Source organism: Hippoglossus hippoglossus, chromosome 21, assembly GCF_009819705.1.
Source record: "Hippoglossus hippoglossus isolate fHipHip1 chromosome 21, fHipHip1.pri, whole genome shotgun sequence".
NCBI lineage: Eukaryota > Metazoa > Chordata > Actinopteri > Pleuronectiformes > Pleuronectidae > Hippoglossus > Hippoglossus hippoglossus.
Window position 1 is genome coordinate 3573553 of NC_047171.1, and position 17609 is coordinate 3591161.

The following is a 17609-nucleotide window of genomic DNA, read 5'->3' on the forward strand; positions in this document are numbered from 1 at the left end:
TTATTATTATTATTATTATTATTATTATTATTATTAGTAGTAGTAGTAGTAGTAGCAGTAGTAGTAGTAGTAGTAGTAGCAGTAGTAGAAGTAGTAGTAGTAGTAGAAGTAGTAGTAGTAGTAGCAGTAGTAGTAGTAGTAGTAGTAGAAGTAGTAGTAGTAATAGTAGTAGCAGTAGTAGTAGATGTAGTAGTAGTAGTAGTAGAAGTAGTAGTAGTAGTAGTAGTAGTAGTAGTAGTAGTAGTAGTAGAAGTAATAGTAGTAGTAGAAGTAGTAGCAGTAGTAGTAGACGTAGTAGTAGTAGTAGAAGTAATAGTAGTAGTAGTAGAAGTAGTAGTAGTAGTAGTAGTAGTAGTAGAAGTAGTAGAAGTAGTAGTAGTAATATCAAACAGTATGTGTTCTGTTGAAAGTACTAAGACAATTGACTGCTGCACAATCAGCGACTGTGAGGAACCAGATCTCTCATTTGAGTATTTCCATTACATTCTACTTTATATCTCTACTCCACCACACTGGTTTTTTACACCACGTATGTTATTGACAGCTGTAGTTACCAGATGATGATTTTGCTGGTTTATAACCCTGTACTTCAGTACTCTGTCAAAAAACACATTTCTTCTTCTATGTTTTACTTCTATGATACTTCTTTATTTTGCTGAAGTAAAATTAAAAGTTTGCCACATCTTGATGCAGTTTTATTATTATATGACAAGAAGAAAAAGCGTTCCCATAAATGAAAAGACAAGAAACTTCATATTTCATTCACTGGTATTTATCACACACAGTAATTACTCAAACAACAATCATAGATGCAATAATGTCCGGAATGTTTCTCTTACACCAAAGTTATGAAATTTGAAGAATATTTTATTTTCAAAGTTAAATTATTTTCACAGAAGCCTGATTATTATGACAATTTTTTTAAAAAATACAAATCCATTTATAAAAACATTTGGGCAGTAAAATGTTGATCATAGTATCTGGTGAGAGATTGAAGGTCTGCGACTCCACGGATCTTCTTCAGTCCGAGTCACTGCTGCAGGAGCTGCTGGAGGACTGAAGCAGGGATGAACAACACAAACACACATCAATGAAACTTCAATCCTCTTAAACTGATTTAACTTTAACTACATTATCTGCATTCAATTTGAAAATAGAATAATTAGAAAAAATCTTATCAGTGGTTTGGTCTGTAGGACTTTTTATTTTTCTCTCAGAGTTGTGAGTTCACATTAAGTTGTTCTTAACCACGTATTAACTATTATATTTCACTGTGTGTATTCAGAATAATTCATTTCTGTTGCAAACAAAACCAGCATTCAGCTTTTGAGAAAATGTCTGAATCTTACCCCGTGACAGTTCTTTCCTTTCTTGTGACACTTGTCATGAGTGTGACCATTCTTGTGCTTGTGGCCATGTCCATGACCATGTCCGCCTCCGTGCCCTTGGCCGTGGCCCTGTCCATGGCATTGCCCGTGGCCCTGCCCGTGGCCCTGTCCTTGGCCCTGCCCGTGGCCCTGTCCGTGGCCCTGTCCATGGCCCTGTCCGTGGCCCTGCCCGTGGCCCTGTTCATGGCCCTGCCCGTGGCCCTGTCCGTGGCCCTGCCCGTGGCCCTGCCCGTGGCCCTGTTCATGGCCCTGCCCGTGGCCCTGTCCATAGCCCTGTCCTTGGCCCTGTCCATAGCCCTGTCCGTGGCCCTGCCCGTATCCTTGCCCTTGGCCATAACCAGGCCCAGGCCCATGTCCGGGGTAGCCTCCCTGTTGACCGTGGGGCTGAGGAGGGTAGTTCGGTGGTGGGGCGCTGCCTGGAGGATGTTGAGGGTAGCCCCCTGGCATCTGTTGATGGTTGTTTGGGTAGCCAGGGGGGTACTGGTTTCCTAAACACCAGAAGAAGTGAGGAATCAGATATATATACGTCACTGTTTTTGCAAAAGTTATTATCAAGCTCAATATGCATTATTTAAAAGTAGCCGTTTACCTTGGTTGTGTCCGTACATTTTGAATCTTCTAAAGATCCTAAAGATGAGAGAAAAAGCAGTTTTCCTTTCAATATACACACAGAGTCCTGGACCTTGAAGAGCGAGTCCGAGGAGAACTTACTGTGTGCTGGAGATCAGGTCCACAGACAGAGCCGACACCTGCTGGCCCCTCTTATGTACGGCCGCACCTCAGCTTGAAGCCTCAACTCCCATCAGAACATTTTTCCTCTGTGACCTAACTGGGTGTGTGTGTGTCTAATATTTGACATAAAGTCATTAGGGACCATAAACGATCTAATATTGACTGTAGACACACACAGCCTCACCGAAACCTTTGGGATTTGGTTGTATTGAGTTTTTTTTTTGTCCTGCAGTCTGATGTTGTCATCATTTCCATTTTTATAATACTAGAAATATGTTATCTTTTCCATTGCTTGATAGATTCATTGTGCATTTATCAGATAGAATGTAAAGTTCATTAATTCAATTTATCAAGAACACTGTGCATGATACTGCAGTTTTTTATCAGCTGTCAAACACGGAACAGCAGTGACCGGTGCCGGGTCAGAAGTGTATTAAAGTTTCGTTAAGTCAGTGGGACAACATGTGTGAATTCCCATTACTCCAGTTCACACTAAAACCAGTTAAAACACACTGGGCTTGTTTGTAACAGAAATGGAAGATTCACATTTTACAAACCTAAATCGTTGATTCCCTGTGTGAATGTAGTGGGAGTGGGGGGGTGCAGGGTGTGTGACTGTTTGTGGAAAGCATTGCTGAACAAAGGTCTGAATTCAACCTTCCCTGGGTCAATACAGATAATGTCACTGGACACTGATAAAGAACACGCGGAAATAAGAAACTCTGAGGTCAGATATGAAATAAGAGCCAAGACATTACTGAGATTAATTGCTTTTATGACTCATACGTTGTTTATCACAATGGATCAATTCATGAGTAATACATATCCAACTGTCAGTAGCAGACTGATGTAACAGATATTTAAAGCAACGCTGCTGCCAACCCATCAGAAGGGAGTCAGAGACCGGAGCTGTGTTGCTGACACAGCTGTTCTGATCTTATATAAGAGATTCACATAAGATATTACAACACGTGACGACTAAACAAGACTCAAAAACCCTTGAGGTGCACATGAGACACTGAGTTGAAGAAGCACACATGGAGTGGTGGTTATTATCGTAGGCAGGAAGACGAAGGTGCTCCGGTGGTTTCTCTTCACCTCTAGTCAGAGTCGCTGCTGCAGGAGCTGCTGGACGACTGGAACAAGAACAACACATCGTCATGTACTGAGGATTTGATGAAGTGCAGCCGAAACTTCAGCAAACTTGAACCACAGAGATGGAGTCAGGAAATGTTCTCGTTATCATTTTAACAGTTATATGGGTTGTTTTTGGAAGATGCTTTGTTCTGATGACTTGTGGCCGAAGCGGATCGTGTGACAGAGAGTCAGCTGTGTTAAAAGTAAACGATATAAAAATCCTAAATTAGAAGAATAAATAAATTATTATTTACACTATTTAAAAAATGTGACGTGTGGGTAAACTGTTTCACATTGAACTTTACATTTTTATTAACTGCTTAGTGAAATTGTCTCTTTTATAAGGCGTGTTCTCTTTGATTTTTTTGTCTTGTTTTTATTTACTTTGACGCACCAGAGACTCCGTAGTTAAAAAAAATGTATTCAATAAAACAGCTGGATCTTACCCCATGACACTTCCTCTCTCCTTTGTGACAATGGCCATGCATATGTCCATGCTTATGTCTGTGGCCATGTCCGTGTCCATGCCCATGCCCATGCCCATGCCCATGTCCGTGCCCATGTCCATGTCCATGGCCATGATCATGTCCATGTCCATGTCCATGATCAGGCCCATGCCCATGCCCATGTCCATGATCAGGCCCATGCCCATGTCCATGTCCATGTCCATGTCCATGATCATGATCATGCCCATGTCCATGATCAGGCCCATGCCCATGTCCATGTCCATGATCAGGCCCATGCCCATGTCCATGTCCATGTCCATGTCCATGATCATGATCATGCCCATGTCCATGATCAGGCCCATGCCCATGTCCATGTCCATGATCAGGCCCATGCCCATGTCCATGTCCATGTCCATGTCCATGTCCATGATCATGATCATGCCCATGTCCATGATCAGGCCCATGTCCATGCCCATGTCCATGATCATGCCCATGCCCATGTCCATGATCATGCCCATGTCCATGTCCATGTCCATGTCCATGATCATGATCATGCCCATGTCCATGATCATGCCCATGATCATGTCCATGATCGTGCCCGTAGCCAGGTCCAGGACCATGGCTCTGACCACAGTCAAGTCCACAACCTGTTCCGTGACCTTGGCCTCCAGACCCTCCACAAGGTGGAGCCACAGGATTGTACACATGTGGACCACATGGCTGAGGGGGGCATGGCTGAGGGGGGCAGGGCTGAGGGGGGCAGGGCTGAGGGGGGCAGGGCTGAGGGGGGCAGGGCTGTGGTGGATATTGAGGATAGAATCCTGGCACTTGCTGAGACTGAGAGCCAGTAGGACACTGGTTTCCTGTTCAAACAGAGGAGGTGATAATAACACTTGATTACAATGTTTGCTTTCAAATTCAGTGAAAAGTTTGTCGGAAAGAAGAGGTGTTTAATACGAGTGAAGAAAAGACAAATATAAACTTTTTACCTCCGTTATTTCCGAACATTTCAAAATTTCAGATCCGAATCCTGAAACTGAAAGAATGAACATAAAGCATCTCAGACAAAAAACAATTCTCTTGAGTGGATGAATAAGCAGTTGTAAATAATCAAACACTGCGTTGTTTAGATAGAGAGCAACTGCAGGGAGTTGAGGAAAAGACAAACCACACAAGGATTACATCACACACTTTGTGCCAAGTGAGTCATACCGACAACACAGGATCGCAAAAAAAATGTTATGCTGTTAATAACGGAAATACATACATGTTAGCAAACCAGTGTATAAAACACACGCTTCCTATCTTTGTGTATGGGGTTAACCCCGAACCCGAACCCTAACCCTAACCCAGCCCTAGACCATTACCATAACCATAACCATAACCATTACCATAACCATTACCATATCCATTACCATAACCATTACCATAACCATTACCATAACCTTAACCATCCAAACTAAATGCCTAACCCTAAAACCAAGTCTTCACCCTCAAACAGCCCTTTAAAAGCAGGTCGGAGAGTGAGGACCGGTCCAAAATGTCCTCACTCTGTATTTTGTAGGCTAAAATGGTCCTCACAAAGATATCTGTAAACACACACAGACACACACACAGACACACACAGAGCATATGAACGCACACACATGGTAATAAGTCCTGGTGAGCAGTTGGTAAACTTACTGTGCTGTAGTTCAGGTCCTCACTCAGTCGACAGGCTGCTGGCTGTGAACTTATATGAAGCCACACCTCAAAAAAACCCAGTAGACATCATCAGGGGCTGTGCCTGAAATCCCAGTTTTCTTTTGTTGAACTTTTCTTCATCCTTTTTTGCGAGTTATGCAACATACGAGTTTTTTGTGCTCAATTAACACAACTGTGTAACACAGCTGTGTAACACAATCGTTGTCACCACAAGGCACCAGATAAGTAACAATGGAAAAACTACCAGCAGGTTCATTGCATCATTGATATTGTATAGGTTTATTTTTCTTTATTGAAATTTGTTTTTAAAATTTCTTTAGATCTGTGTGTAGTGTAATCTTTCTTATATTTCACTATAAGACTGGTAAATTACATCTTTTACCACCAGCCAGTGGTATTATTAAGATTTACACTTATCACTCCATCACCCTGGTCACAAATCCAACTTGTGTCAAGGACTCTTTGGTTTATCGACTTGTACCTTTGTGTCCTTGTGTTAAGGTTTGTGTTCAGTTGATTCCCCTGAGTTCTCTGCTTCCTGATTTATTTAGAAAATTATGATCTTTGTGTGTTTCCCCTGTGTTCAGTCACCCCTGCCTCCCTTGTCTATATTGGTCTCTGTGTTTCCCTTTGTCTCGGTCAGTTCGTCGTCTTTCATCATCGTGTTTCCTGAGTGAACTTGTTCTTGTGTTTCTAATGTTTTTACAGTCGGATTTTGTTTCTTTTAACCTAGTTTTTTGGGCCGTGCTTGTGTTAGTATCTTGTTATTTTTGCCTTATTAAAGGACACTTTCTCTTATTTTACTGGCTCCTGTGTTGTTGGGGTCTTGGATCTTAACCCAGGATTCATTCACTTTTCTACAAATAAACACTCCATCAGAATCATTTGAAAGCCATTTTATTCACACACTGAAAAAGTTATGAAAAGCCGATACACAAAATCAACAAGTTGAAAAAGTCAAACGACTGAAGCTATTCAGAGAGAATCCATCAATCTTTAATTTCACTTATTACATCAGAATTTAATAACCCCCCAATAAAACCATGAAAGCCCAAAATGTGTTGTTACAAAAACTTGCATTTGAGTTTCAAGATCACAACGTGTGACTGTAAATAATCATTTGGCTTCAAAGTAAACAGATCATTGTGCACAGGCAAGAGGACGAAGGTCTCCAGGTTGCTTCGTCCAGAAATCTAGTCGGAGTCGCTGCTGCTGCTGCTGCTGCTGCTGCTGCTGCTGCTGCTGCAGGAGCTGGAGGACTAGAGGAGGGAGGAACACACGAGCACACACACACGGTTATTTCACCACTTAGAACAGATTTTAATTTGAGTTTATTTATAATTGACATTTGGGAGTGTGAACATTTTATTCTTAGCTGGATTGAGTTTGTCCCTGAAAGACATTCCTAAAGAAAAGAGAGCAAATGTGTCCCAAAGGTGAAAGTAAATAACCTTCATAAGCACGTTATCAATAAGAGACTATTCCTGTGTCAGTTTAGAAAAGACTGGAAAACGATGACGGCTCGTGTCTCCCTCTGCACTGAGTGGAGGAACTTACCCCATTACCGGATTTCCCCTTCTTGTGACATTTTGTATGGCAGTGGCCTTGCTTTCGCTTTTTTCTGCACTTTTCTCCAGGTTTGTGGGATTTACCACCACCCCCATGTCCATGTCCATGTCCATGGCCTTCTTTGTCATGGTCTTTTTTGCCATGGCTTTTTTTGCCATGGCTTTTTTTGCCATGACAGCCTCCTGTAATAAGGAGGATAATAATTTACGATAATATATAACACATTCAATGCATGTGGAAGAAAAGAGGCGATGATGAGCCACAATCGTTTACCTGATTTACCGGACATCTCCAAACTTCAGACTCTAAAATTAAAGAGAACAAAAAGGTTAATGTTTTGAATACGTTCACACAGATCCCAAAAATGTATAAAAAAAATCAGAGACGGCAATGAGCTTTTCACAATTTTCAAACATGGAAGATGCAACAAAATCAAAATTAGCATCACTATATTAACATAGCTGAACTTACCGTGTGCAAGAGAACAAATGCTCAGGTGGAGCCAACACCTGCGGAATCCTATTTATCTGTAGTCACACCTTCATCTGATGTGGTTCATGGGGGCAGTGCTCCAACTCCCATCGGAAAGTTTTGGTTATGCAAAGAATTCATCTGCAGCATAAAAGAAATATACACGTGTGGCCATGAATACGACGAGGGTGCTGCATTCAAATGTATTAAAACATTAACACTTACAATTCAATATTATTTTGGGGGGATTGAGTCATGAACATTGTGAGATTGTTATCTGATGTGTTCAAGCTCGAGTTCACCTCACACGGGCACGCGTCACGCCCCCTGAGCTTCAGTGTGTTCATTTCTTTTGTCCTCGGCACAGCACGTTGGACGAGCCTGTTTGACGTCTTTTCCTCCAGCCCGATGTTATCAGGAGAAAAGAAATGTGTGGATTTCTCTGCATACAAACACTCAAACTGGGGACACTGGATTAATGTAAAATCCACCGATGCTCTGTTTGCGTTTACCAAGATCGAGTTACTTTGGTGCTGAGACTTGATTTCTGATTTTAAGTCTCACGGTTGTCTTTAGGGAGCCACAACTGAAGTTTCAAGTTTTGTCATGTCTGTACAGGGTCAACGGGCTGGAACCGATGTGACAGAACCACTTACTCCCAAATTTCTCAATAACCAAACAAAATAAAACTATGATGCAATTATCCAGACCTGCAGCTATTGGGCAGACGTTGATTGACAGATTGAAATTTAGTGAAAACACATGTGTCTTTCTGAAGAAACGGCTCAGCAGCATCTGTACTGGCTCTGTAAACTGAATTCCAAAGTAAAGCTAAAGTAAACTGATGTATTTTCTCTTTCACATCCACTTGACAAAGGGACAAAGCACCTGTTGCAGCTCGGCTCTAGAGACATCGACAAAATGGACAAAACACAAAGATCCTTAAGACGCCTCATAACTCGAAAAGATTTATGAGATTATCAATAATCCCACACACGCCTTCTGTGGCTACTGTGAACAAATGCCAATGGACATGCATCTTAGATTCTTACTTCTAAAACAAACAGTTCACTTGTAAATGCACTGGCATTTTATGATTTTTGCTTTTTGAAATACTTCATTTCGCAGTTGCCACAAATCTTTTCCTTATTTCAAATTGTTCTAGATATTTTATTTTCAGTTTTCATGCGTGCACACTGACTGTGTTATATCAGTAAAATACCTGTATGTGGAAAAAGGGAAGAGGTGAATTAAAACCAGTTTCCCATCATACCAAACACTGAAGAAAGCACAACCAGTAAAATATTCTTGTGTTTTGTTCCAAGCATGAAGCTCAACTGCTGCTTCTACTGAAAAGATCCCCAGTCTTCCTCTGTAGTCTCCTGACCGTCAGCTGCACACACAAACAGACTTACAGTTCTTCTGAGACACTCCCACGATAGTTAAACGTCACATGCACATTGTCATAGTGGACATTCTCGATCTCCTGCACAAGTTATAATCAATAACACGCCACAAAGCATTGTTCCTAACCGCACCTGTCACGCTACTTTAAAGACTCAGGTGTGTCAGTGGAAGTGGTGAAAGGGTAAAAGAACCTGATGTTCAGCGGAAAAAACAACTCGTCAGGATCCGGTTTTAATGTTTGACGGAGATACAGTGACATGAGTGCTCACACTGCCAACTATTCAATTCCCACAATCGTACTTGTTTCTTTTTGCTGGTGCAGAAGAGACAAAAGGAAACAAAATGTTGTTGTTGTAGTTTGAATTCATTCAAGTTCAGTCTAGTCACGTTCTGCAATTTCTGACAGCGAACACAATACCATAGAAAATTCTTTATTCTAAAATTCAAAATGCTTTCTTTTACACTTTGTAGTCCAGAGCACGTGAACTGAACATCATCATTCACAGCAGCTCTGTGAGGTGCAGCTCCGGCAGATGAGCTGTGCTGGAATGTCAACAAGAGAAACAATTCAAAGAATGAATCCTATCTGATGGAATCATCTTCAAAAAACACAACTCCAGTTCCACGATGGTGGAAAAATACACACTTCCCTTTGTCTGAGCTATGTGGTTGTCATATTTGACTCTGAAGACATTTCGTTTTTTCTTGTCAGTGGCTGTCATCGCTGTCATCGCTCTTCACAGCTTCACCTTCCCAGCCAGCGGACTGCCGGGGTAAAGTGCTGAGAAGCGTCCCAGGGTCCACACAGGGAAGACGTTTCTGTAGGAGGTGTAGCTGATGGCACAGCTCTTGTTGAACACACCTGCAATGTTTTCCTGGCGAGGTGGAAAGCAAAGAATACCAAATATTAAATTATATTTCATATTTTCAGCAGATGAAGAGAGAAAGCGATGTAGAATCAATACGTACATTGTAAGTGATAAACTCACCTGTGGCCAGTCTCCAGTAGGAAGCTGCTTGTCAATCAGCAGCTGTACTCCTCTCTCTATGGCCCGCCTGTCAGGATGCCTGGTTATACACACAAGTAGTTAGATTGGATTTGAATAAATTATTTTCTTATTTATAATACATATGTATATACTGATTGTAGGGAAACAAAACACAAGGTACAACACATCTCTGGTTTCAAAAGCACAGCAGGCACATAACCAACAGCTCAGTAAATACACAAAATCACATCAATTAACAACAGCTGTAATCAACTAAACTAACAAACATGAACCCGTCAGTTCCAGTGTGATCACATTTTGGTCCGATCACAGGTGAGCGAGTGGAAGGCGAGTTACCTGGCGGCCATGAGGCCTAACAAAGCCCAGCAGGTGTTGTGGATCTGAGCCGCGCTGCTCTGGACGTAGCGCCGCTGCTCGCACGACTCAAAGTCCTCCCCCCACCCTCCGTCGGGCATCTGCCACTCCAGCAGGAACTGACAGGCTTTCTGCACCTCCACACACACGTCACTGACAACACAGGACACACAGTGGTGCCGTTTAGGATGAAGGTGAGGAGTTAACGGGTGAACTTTGTGGTTTATTCACGTGATCAGATCTCTTACTCGTCCTCGTAGACGTGACCCATACACGCAAAGGCCTCGAGGCCAAACCAGATTCCATATGTGAAGCACACTCCCCAGGACCTGAGCACAAGAAGACAGAGATGGAGCTCAGCCTGTTTATGAGGCCGGAAATCCAACAGTCACATCACAAGTGTGTGCACTCACCCTTCCCAGGAACCATCAGGCCGCTGCACCCTCCTGCAATACTCCAGTCCTGCTCTCAGAGTGGAGCTGAAGAAGACACAATGAACGGTTACAGCCTCCACCTCCTCCGTCTTTATCCTCAACCTCAATAAGAACTGAGAATTTATTCAGGAAGCAATGTCTGTGTGCGAAATCACTCACTAATCACTATATAGTCAACTATAAAGTGAGTTTGTAATTTTGTAGTGCTGTCCGAATGTTTAGTAAAAATCTTTTATACCCTTTGGTGCACTCGTTGTTTCCCACAATGCATTGTGAAAAGTAGTGTACAACCAATGGTTCAGTAACTGAGCAATATTTACCAGCATGCATTGCGCTCACGGTGGAGAGATGAGAGAAGAGAGGACCAGAGCAGTCGTACAAATGTAAAAACTAGAGGCTACCGGAAAGTATTAATACTAAGTGCAAAATTTACATTTCAAATGTATTGTGGGATTTTGGACACAGCCAATGTCTGTTTGGGGGATTCCTTTCCCATCATGTCTTTTTAAAACCATATTATATATACATATAACAATATTTCATCCAGTCAGTTTAGTGTGTATATCGTGTTCGTGCCGTGTGGTTCACCTGATCTCCTCCGCTCGGTGTTCAGGGTAGACCTTCTGGAAGTGCCTCAGAGCCTGCATCACCGCTGACGTACACTCCACATAGGTGTAATCTATCATGATGTCACCTGTGTGTGTGTGAGACGGAGGACACGGTGTTACCGACACATTTCAAATGTCACAAAATACGACATCCTCTTTTTTTAAATGGAAAAATGACAATATTAGGCTTTTTGCCCTTTAATACAGAACAGGCCATAATCTTGCGACACATCCAGGGTGCAATGGAAAAGGTTATTCAGACTGAAATGTCATGTTTATATTTGGCTTCGTGTTTCCCTTTTTCATATCTGCAATACTTGTAGAGTGAGTCACGCTGACATTCCTTCACTAAGGAGATCACTCAGAGGTCAGAACATGAAATGAGCCCAGCCCCACAGTGAGGTCCAGGTGGTGGGTATTGAGCAAAGTGCTGGAAAACGTACTCACCAAACACCTCCGACGGGTTGAGCAGCTCCAGGAGTCTCCCTCCCCTCTTGGTCTCATATGTGGCAAATCCACCGTCGGAGTTCCTCATGCTCAGGAGCTACAGGGAGATCAGAGACCCAGACGCTGCAGTTCTATGGCAGAAACACGACTTCTGAAGTGTACCAGACGTTATACGGGTGGAGCTCAGTCTGATGTGGGTTTTGTGTATGGATTAAACAAATGAGATGTATCGTTTGAATATGAATTAACACTGACATTGAAATGTATAGGTGCTGGTGGTTGCACAGAGACAGGGATGCTGCTCCACCTGTTCCAGTCTCGTTGCTTTGCTAAGTTAACTTACATGAAAACTTTACCACCAAATCTTTGGAGGCAAGTTACATAAACATGATTCCCTTAATGGTGAACTATCCCTTTAAACCAGTGTCTTCATCAAGTTGTAACATCTGGAGATGACAGGACCAAAAGACTTAGAATTACTACCCTGCAGCTGCATGCCTCTGCCAACCAGTGCAATTTCAGTCGACATAATTTGTTTTCCAGATTCATGAGGTCGCTGCAAACTTGAAGAAAATGCTATAAGGCGATCTTGAGATACCGTGTTCACAAGCATGGGACAGACAGATATATGGACGTATAGACAGACGACCCGGAAACCTCACAAAAAGGTAACTTGGTCTTGCCTGTGGACTCACCACGTTGACGGCGTCATAGAGACGCTCAGAGGGGACATGCTGGCTGATGGAGGGACACAGCTCCTGCAGCAGCATCACTGACTTCAGGCCCTCGGCCGTGCAGTCGGCCACAATCCAGCCACAGTCCCGGGTGCTGAAGGGGAAGCCTCCCTGAAAACAAAGACACAGCGTTCAACAGTAAAGTGACTGTATGAACTTATATATTTGGGCCATTTCTGATTCCCTTGATATAATCTCCAGATGCAATTTAGTCCGTATTTGAGACTAATGGGAATTTTTCTGAAGTGGCTCTTGTTTAATACGAGTTGTACCTTGTTCATTTGTCTGTAGTATTTCTTGTATTCAGGAGGATTCTCCGGTATCTGGTGGAGTGGAAAAACGAGTCAGGCATAAGGAATCACAACTGAAAGCACTGGAGGATCATATTACACTGTTAATGTGTAAATATGTGTCAAGGGGGATTAGCTCTGGAAGCTACTGAGACTCATGTTACTTGCACCTGTGTTATGGTGAGAAAGTGATGAGCGTCTTGGAGGCACTTCGATAGCCTGGGGTCGTCCTGGGCTCCTGCCTGAAACCACACAACTTATTATAATCAGCTACTTGACACATTTCAGTCAGGACTCACACGACTCAACGACCTGTGAGTTACGACTGATTTGAGACTTGAGACGTGTGTCGTGTTTGAAACCAATTTAAAAGGAGCAATGATGTTCTGCGTCTTTGTAATTTTTATGTCTAGGAAAGCGAGTTCCTCAGGTGTTAATGTTGGATCAACTGCTCTTTGATTTGTACATATTTCCAATAGGCTGCATTAAGTGTCCTCGGGCGGTGTGTGATGAATGAGTGGCTTGTACTGTGAAGCACAGGTCTGGTCTCAGAGTGCTATATGAATACAGCCCTACAGACTTATGTTATTATATTTATGCTGATTAAACCCCCTTATCCATATTCCTGTCCCCTGTTCAATGAACTGAAATTGAATTGAAATATTAAAAGACATTAACAGAGGTACTAGTGTGGGTGAGTCAGGTGTGTGTGTGTTACCTCGAGGAAAGCCTGCACAGCAAAACAAGTGTCCCACAGTTGAGAGCCATTGGTCCCCTGTGCAGAATAAGAAGGTGAAACTGAAACTCTCATTCCAGGGACGACAGGCAACGTATGGAACCAGCACTTAGTTGACTCAATATAAAAAAAGTTTAAGAGTCTCACCTGCATTTTCATCCCATCCAGCCCCAGCCTGGAACACAGAGGACTTACTGTTAGTTCATCAGCAGTTTACTTCCATGCACACACATATTTCAGGATCTAATAGCACTGAGTTAGCAACTTTTCAACATTACACACATGGGTTGCATTATCCAGCACAAGAGTGTCTTGAACAACTTATTGAGCAGTTGATAAGTGGCTGAGTTGTTACCAGAGATAATCTGGGATCCTGGACACGTGCTCCTGAAACACTGGGGAGGTCGGACCGTCCACGTACCAGCGAACCAGCATATTGATGGTCTTGGAGATCTGAGGACAAAGGCCAGAGCCTCATGTTTTAAACTCAATAGAGATAAGTAAAGTTTAATAGTGATTCTATTCAGTGTTCCTTAGGATGTGTGTTTTCACTACCGGTCCGATGCTGATACACTTAGTGAAGCGGTCGTCAGCCTGGATGTGCTCGTACAGCTCTCTGGCAGCCATTCCTCTCAGCGTGGTGCTGTGATGGGCTTCGTACACATTCAACACCACTGCAGGGAAACGATGGGAGGGGAGGGATTCAAGCAGCAGCATGTGGAAACATTCCAGTGCAAAAACACTTGCATAATACCCCATTGCACAAAAACCCCTTGTAGCCATGGATACTGCTTCACGGTGCTCAGTGTGTTGTGTTTACTTACTGTAGGCAGCGGTGAGCAACGAGCTGTGAGGTGTGTACATGTCACATGCTGCCACATTGTTCCTCTGAGCCGGCCAGCTGATGGAGGCATAGTCTTGGACATAAAGCTCCTGCGCAACAAGAAGCAGACAAATGTGTTATCAACTGGTCGATTTATATCGAGGCTCGGTATTTGTAGCAGACGGCAAAGTCAGAATTTCACTGTACAGGACTGTGAATATGACAATAAAACACTTTGAACTTGAACTTTGAGCTATTGAGTTAAATATATATAGTATATTTTCACTTTTATAGCTTTAAAAGTAAACTGCTTAATCAAAGAATTTAATGATTCATCAATCATCGTCAGTTGCAACTCAACAATAATTTATCGATTAAACTGAAACTTAATTTCAGTCGTGCTGCATCGTGACGTATTCACGATGTCACAGCCTTGAGAACTGAGCTGAGCCAAGAAAAAGGGAAAGGGTGAACTTTCTCCTCTAATTGCTTCAAAAGTCAGTTTATCATTGATCTCTGGTTATAACCCGGAGTGTAGCGCCCCCTTGTGCTGCAGTTTGGCTTCAGCACCTGTCTGAGGCTGAGCACCAGGGAGTCCTCCTCAGCCGCCAGTCTGACAGCGTAGCAGTAGCTCATGGGGAGGTAGACCTGGCGACAGTGACACCACAGAGTGGAGGGGTGGGCCGGCATCCAAGTGGGGAACAGCCTGGAACAGACACATGGGAGAAAGACATGACATCACTGTACCTACACATAATGTCAGAGGTGGCTCACACATTTTCTACTCAAGTAGAAGTAAAGATACTTAAAAGGATTCAAGTAAAAGTACTAATTCAACCTCTTTACTAAAGTAAAATTATAAAAGTAAGGCTCTGAGATGTAAAAAGAAATGTTAAAAGTTCAACTTGTGTTAAAATTTAGGAGTAAAGTAAATAAATACACAAATAAAGTACAGATACCTAACAAAGTACTTAAATCCTGAATCTTACCACATCTCTGGCAGGAGCGTGTTCATTCCTTCCCAACTGTACACATTTAAAATGGCCAACCAGAATTTGCCCCACGAGGGAATCCCCACTGCACCGCCTGCAGAGCAACAACAAACCCTGACATGATTATTACATGATCTCAAATCAGAAGTTTGCAGGAAATATAAAAACACAAAGGAATATATTTTTTTCAACTTCTTCCTGCTCACCTTTGCTGTGCAGGTTATTTCTGGCTCGAACCATATCTGGGTCATCAGGCTCTAGTCCCAGGATCCTGAGGGAGGTGTAACTCAGTGCTGTGCCAAAGACCGTCGACTTATCTTCAATATGTCTGAAGAAAAAACGAAAACAAAATATATGTGAGTGGTCAAAGGTCAAAGGTCAAGTACACTGTAACCTCACTAAACATGCTTTTGGTGTTGTGAAAAACAGCTTCTCAGGAACACCTTGAGATAGTTTCTTCAAATTCGGTATAAATGTTCACTTGAAACACCTGTAGTGAACACATTCAAATCTGGCCCAAGGTTAGATTTGAAAGGTCAAAGGTCATGGTGACCTCAAATGAATCTGGAAAAGGTTCTCCTTTGCTGAAATGTCAGAAGACAAACGGTCTGTTGCCTTTGTCTTTTGCGGTGAGAAACACGGCATCATCTTACAGGAGATGCACATTAAGGGATAAGGCATGCACAAATATCAAAAGACAACAAAGTGTGACGGCAACTTACAGACCCCAGCCTCCATCTGGCAGCTGAACGGAACGCAAGTACCTCACCATCTCCTTCTTCCAGGCCCCGGGCAGAGGGATCTTAGCCACGTGGCAGGTGATCAGGAGGCCTGTGGAGCACACACACAGGGGTACAGATAGAAACACACAACAGTATGTGCCAGCATCTTAACACCCTCACTGTAGGGTACACACTTCTACACAGGGAGGCCGCTGTATTTTCTCAGGTATGAAATGAAAACGCATGTCCTACCTGGGAGCAGGAAGAGAGGTCCGCCGTAGTCCCCCGCCCAGTGACCGTCCTCCGCCTGGAGGTGACTGTAGAAGTGCATCCCTTTCAGAGCCACGTCCACGGCCGTGTGCGCAGCCGGGGATCCACACACCAACTCACTCTGTGGAGAGAAACCAGGAAGAGGAATTATTCAATAGTAACCAATTTTTGATTATAAAAAACCTGATTCATGGCCCCTCCATCTTCCAAACCATATTCCACACAAAGGGAGACAGTGAACCCACCGTGTCTATGCCTAGTGAGTGAGCCTCCAGCACGGTCTGCTCCCTGTCGGGGGTTTCCTGGTCCTCCACATAGCACCAGGTCTGTCTGCCCTCAGCATTAGTCAGCCTCCAGCGGCTCAGGTCTGTGGCCGGCTCCGTCCTGTACGGCCCCCCGCGCCTCCGCAAGTGCCTGGATAACACAGCTGGTGGTTTAATGGTGTGGTTCTTCTGCCAAGGAAGTTACGTTTTCACCCCTGTCCATGTGTTTGTTCATTCGGATGGTTGTAAACAAGATGATGCAAAATACTAACTGCGGAAAAACTGATTAACACAAAATTTGGTGAAAGGATGTGTTGAAGGAGTGTGGATGCCAGATGGGTCGTTTTTCAAAATGTTCCCTGATTTCTCACAGAATAATTCATAGATCTTGATTTAAAAAAACAAATCTGGCGCATTTAGGGGACTGATTTATATATATATATATATATATGTGCAATTTGGAATTGCAATACAAAATCCAGATCTAGTGAATTTAAATTAGTCGTCACTGAGTTACATTCTTGTTCCATGTGCACATTTTCTACAACAACAACAACAAAAAAAAGGTATATCCTCAGCTGGTCAAAAATTAAACCAATAACTCAGGAGGTGACTCTGCTGCTTGTTTTCAGTCCATGTGCAAAGTTGTGACACACAAATCCAAAACTGTGCAGAGAATATGTAGTAAACACTCAAATACACAGTTGTAGTAGCTGTAAAATACAAGGTTTTATCACAACGTTTCTATTTAACTAACTCTACAGGTGTTTTTATAGATATTCATTTCATATTTTCACAAAACCTTAGAAGCTCCTGTTGATTTCACGTCATCACTAAACATGAGTTATGAAAAAGCTGTTTTGGTGACATCATCCCCTGAGTTATAAGTATAAGTATATAACACAGACTGTGTATAAAAGTAAATACTCACGTCCCCTCAGTCATGGTTGTGATACAGATGAACCCACCGCTGAACTGGGACTGAGTTTCTCCTCCTGAGTTCTGCCCCTCCTGCTCTTTACCTGGGAACTGTAGTCTTTTCAGAGAATACACAGTTCAGTCTGTGATACAA

General features: G+C 42.8%; 4 protein-coding genes across 7 annotated transcripts; all 4 read right to left on the reverse strand.

Moving 5' to 3' along the window:
- Positions 1–780: 780 nt before the first annotated feature.
- Positions 781–2458, reverse strand: LOC117754904 (keratin-associated protein 6-2-like). Its single transcript, XM_034574252.1, has 3 exons — positions 1978–2458; positions 1350–1876; positions 781–1056 (listed from the first exon to the last, which is right to left on the reverse strand). Exons 1-3 carry the CDS (start codon positions 1994–1996, stop codon positions 1021–1023), a joined length of 582 nt encoding a protein of 193 aa, XP_034430143.1. The 5' UTR covers positions 1997–2458; the 3' UTR covers positions 781–1020.
- Positions 2459–2989: 531 nt separating this feature from the next.
- LOC117755262 lies at positions 2990–5409 on the reverse strand. Its single transcript, XM_034574915.1, has 6 exons — positions 5350–5409; positions 4693–4739; positions 4496–4566; positions 4297–4435; positions 3704–3996; positions 2990–3256 (listed from the first exon to the last, which is right to left on the reverse strand). The coding sequence occupies exons 4-6, from the start codon at positions 4408–4410 to the stop codon at positions 3058–3060; spliced, it is 606 nt and encodes a 201-aa protein (XP_034430806.1). The 5' UTR covers positions 4411–4435; positions 4496–4566; positions 4693–4739; positions 5350–5409; the 3' UTR covers positions 2990–3057.
- An 878-nt stretch (positions 5410–6287) lies between these two features.
- Positions 6288–7769, reverse strand: LOC117755143 (probable zinc transporter protein DDB_G0282067). 4 transcript variants are annotated; one of them, XR_004612544.1, is made up of 5 exons: positions 7755–7769; positions 7448–7588; positions 7250–7281; positions 6965–7158; positions 6288–6666 (listed from the first exon to the last, which is right to left on the reverse strand). XR_004612544.1 is itself a non-coding variant. In XM_034574692.1 (3 exons), exons 1-3 carry the CDS (start codon positions 7263–7265, stop codon positions 6601–6603), a joined length of 276 nt encoding a protein of 91 aa, XP_034430583.1. In that variant the 5' UTR covers positions 7266–7352; the 3' UTR covers positions 6288–6600. The 4 variants fall into 4 exon arrangements, 1 of the variants encoding a protein (XP_034430583.1); XR_004612543.1 differs by lacking the exon at positions 7755–7769 and adding an exon at positions 7673–7720; XR_004612542.1 differs by lacking the exon at positions 7755–7769 and having other exon boundaries at positions 7448–7638.
- A 1430-nt stretch (positions 7770–9199) lies between these two features.
- On the reverse strand, positions 9200–17586 carry lss (lanosterol synthase (2,3-oxidosqualene-lanosterol cyclase)). Its single transcript, XM_034574691.1, has 22 exons — positions 17469–17586; positions 16520–16688; positions 16257–16395; positions 16005–16113; positions 15489–15610; positions 15280–15376; positions 14861–14996; positions 14292–14400; positions 14023–14141; positions 13823–13920; positions 13615–13642; positions 13450–13506; positions 12902–12973; positions 12714–12764; positions 12403–12552; positions 11708–11804; positions 11241–11346; positions 10632–10697; positions 10467–10547; positions 10201–10371; positions 9844–9922; positions 9200–9729 (listed from the first exon to the last, which is right to left on the reverse strand). The coding sequence occupies exons 1-22, from the start codon at positions 17480–17482 to the stop codon at positions 9592–9594; spliced, it is 2208 nt and encodes a 735-aa protein (XP_034430582.1). The 5' UTR covers positions 17483–17586; the 3' UTR covers positions 9200–9591.
- Between the last annotated feature and the right edge of the window lie 23 nt (positions 17587–17609).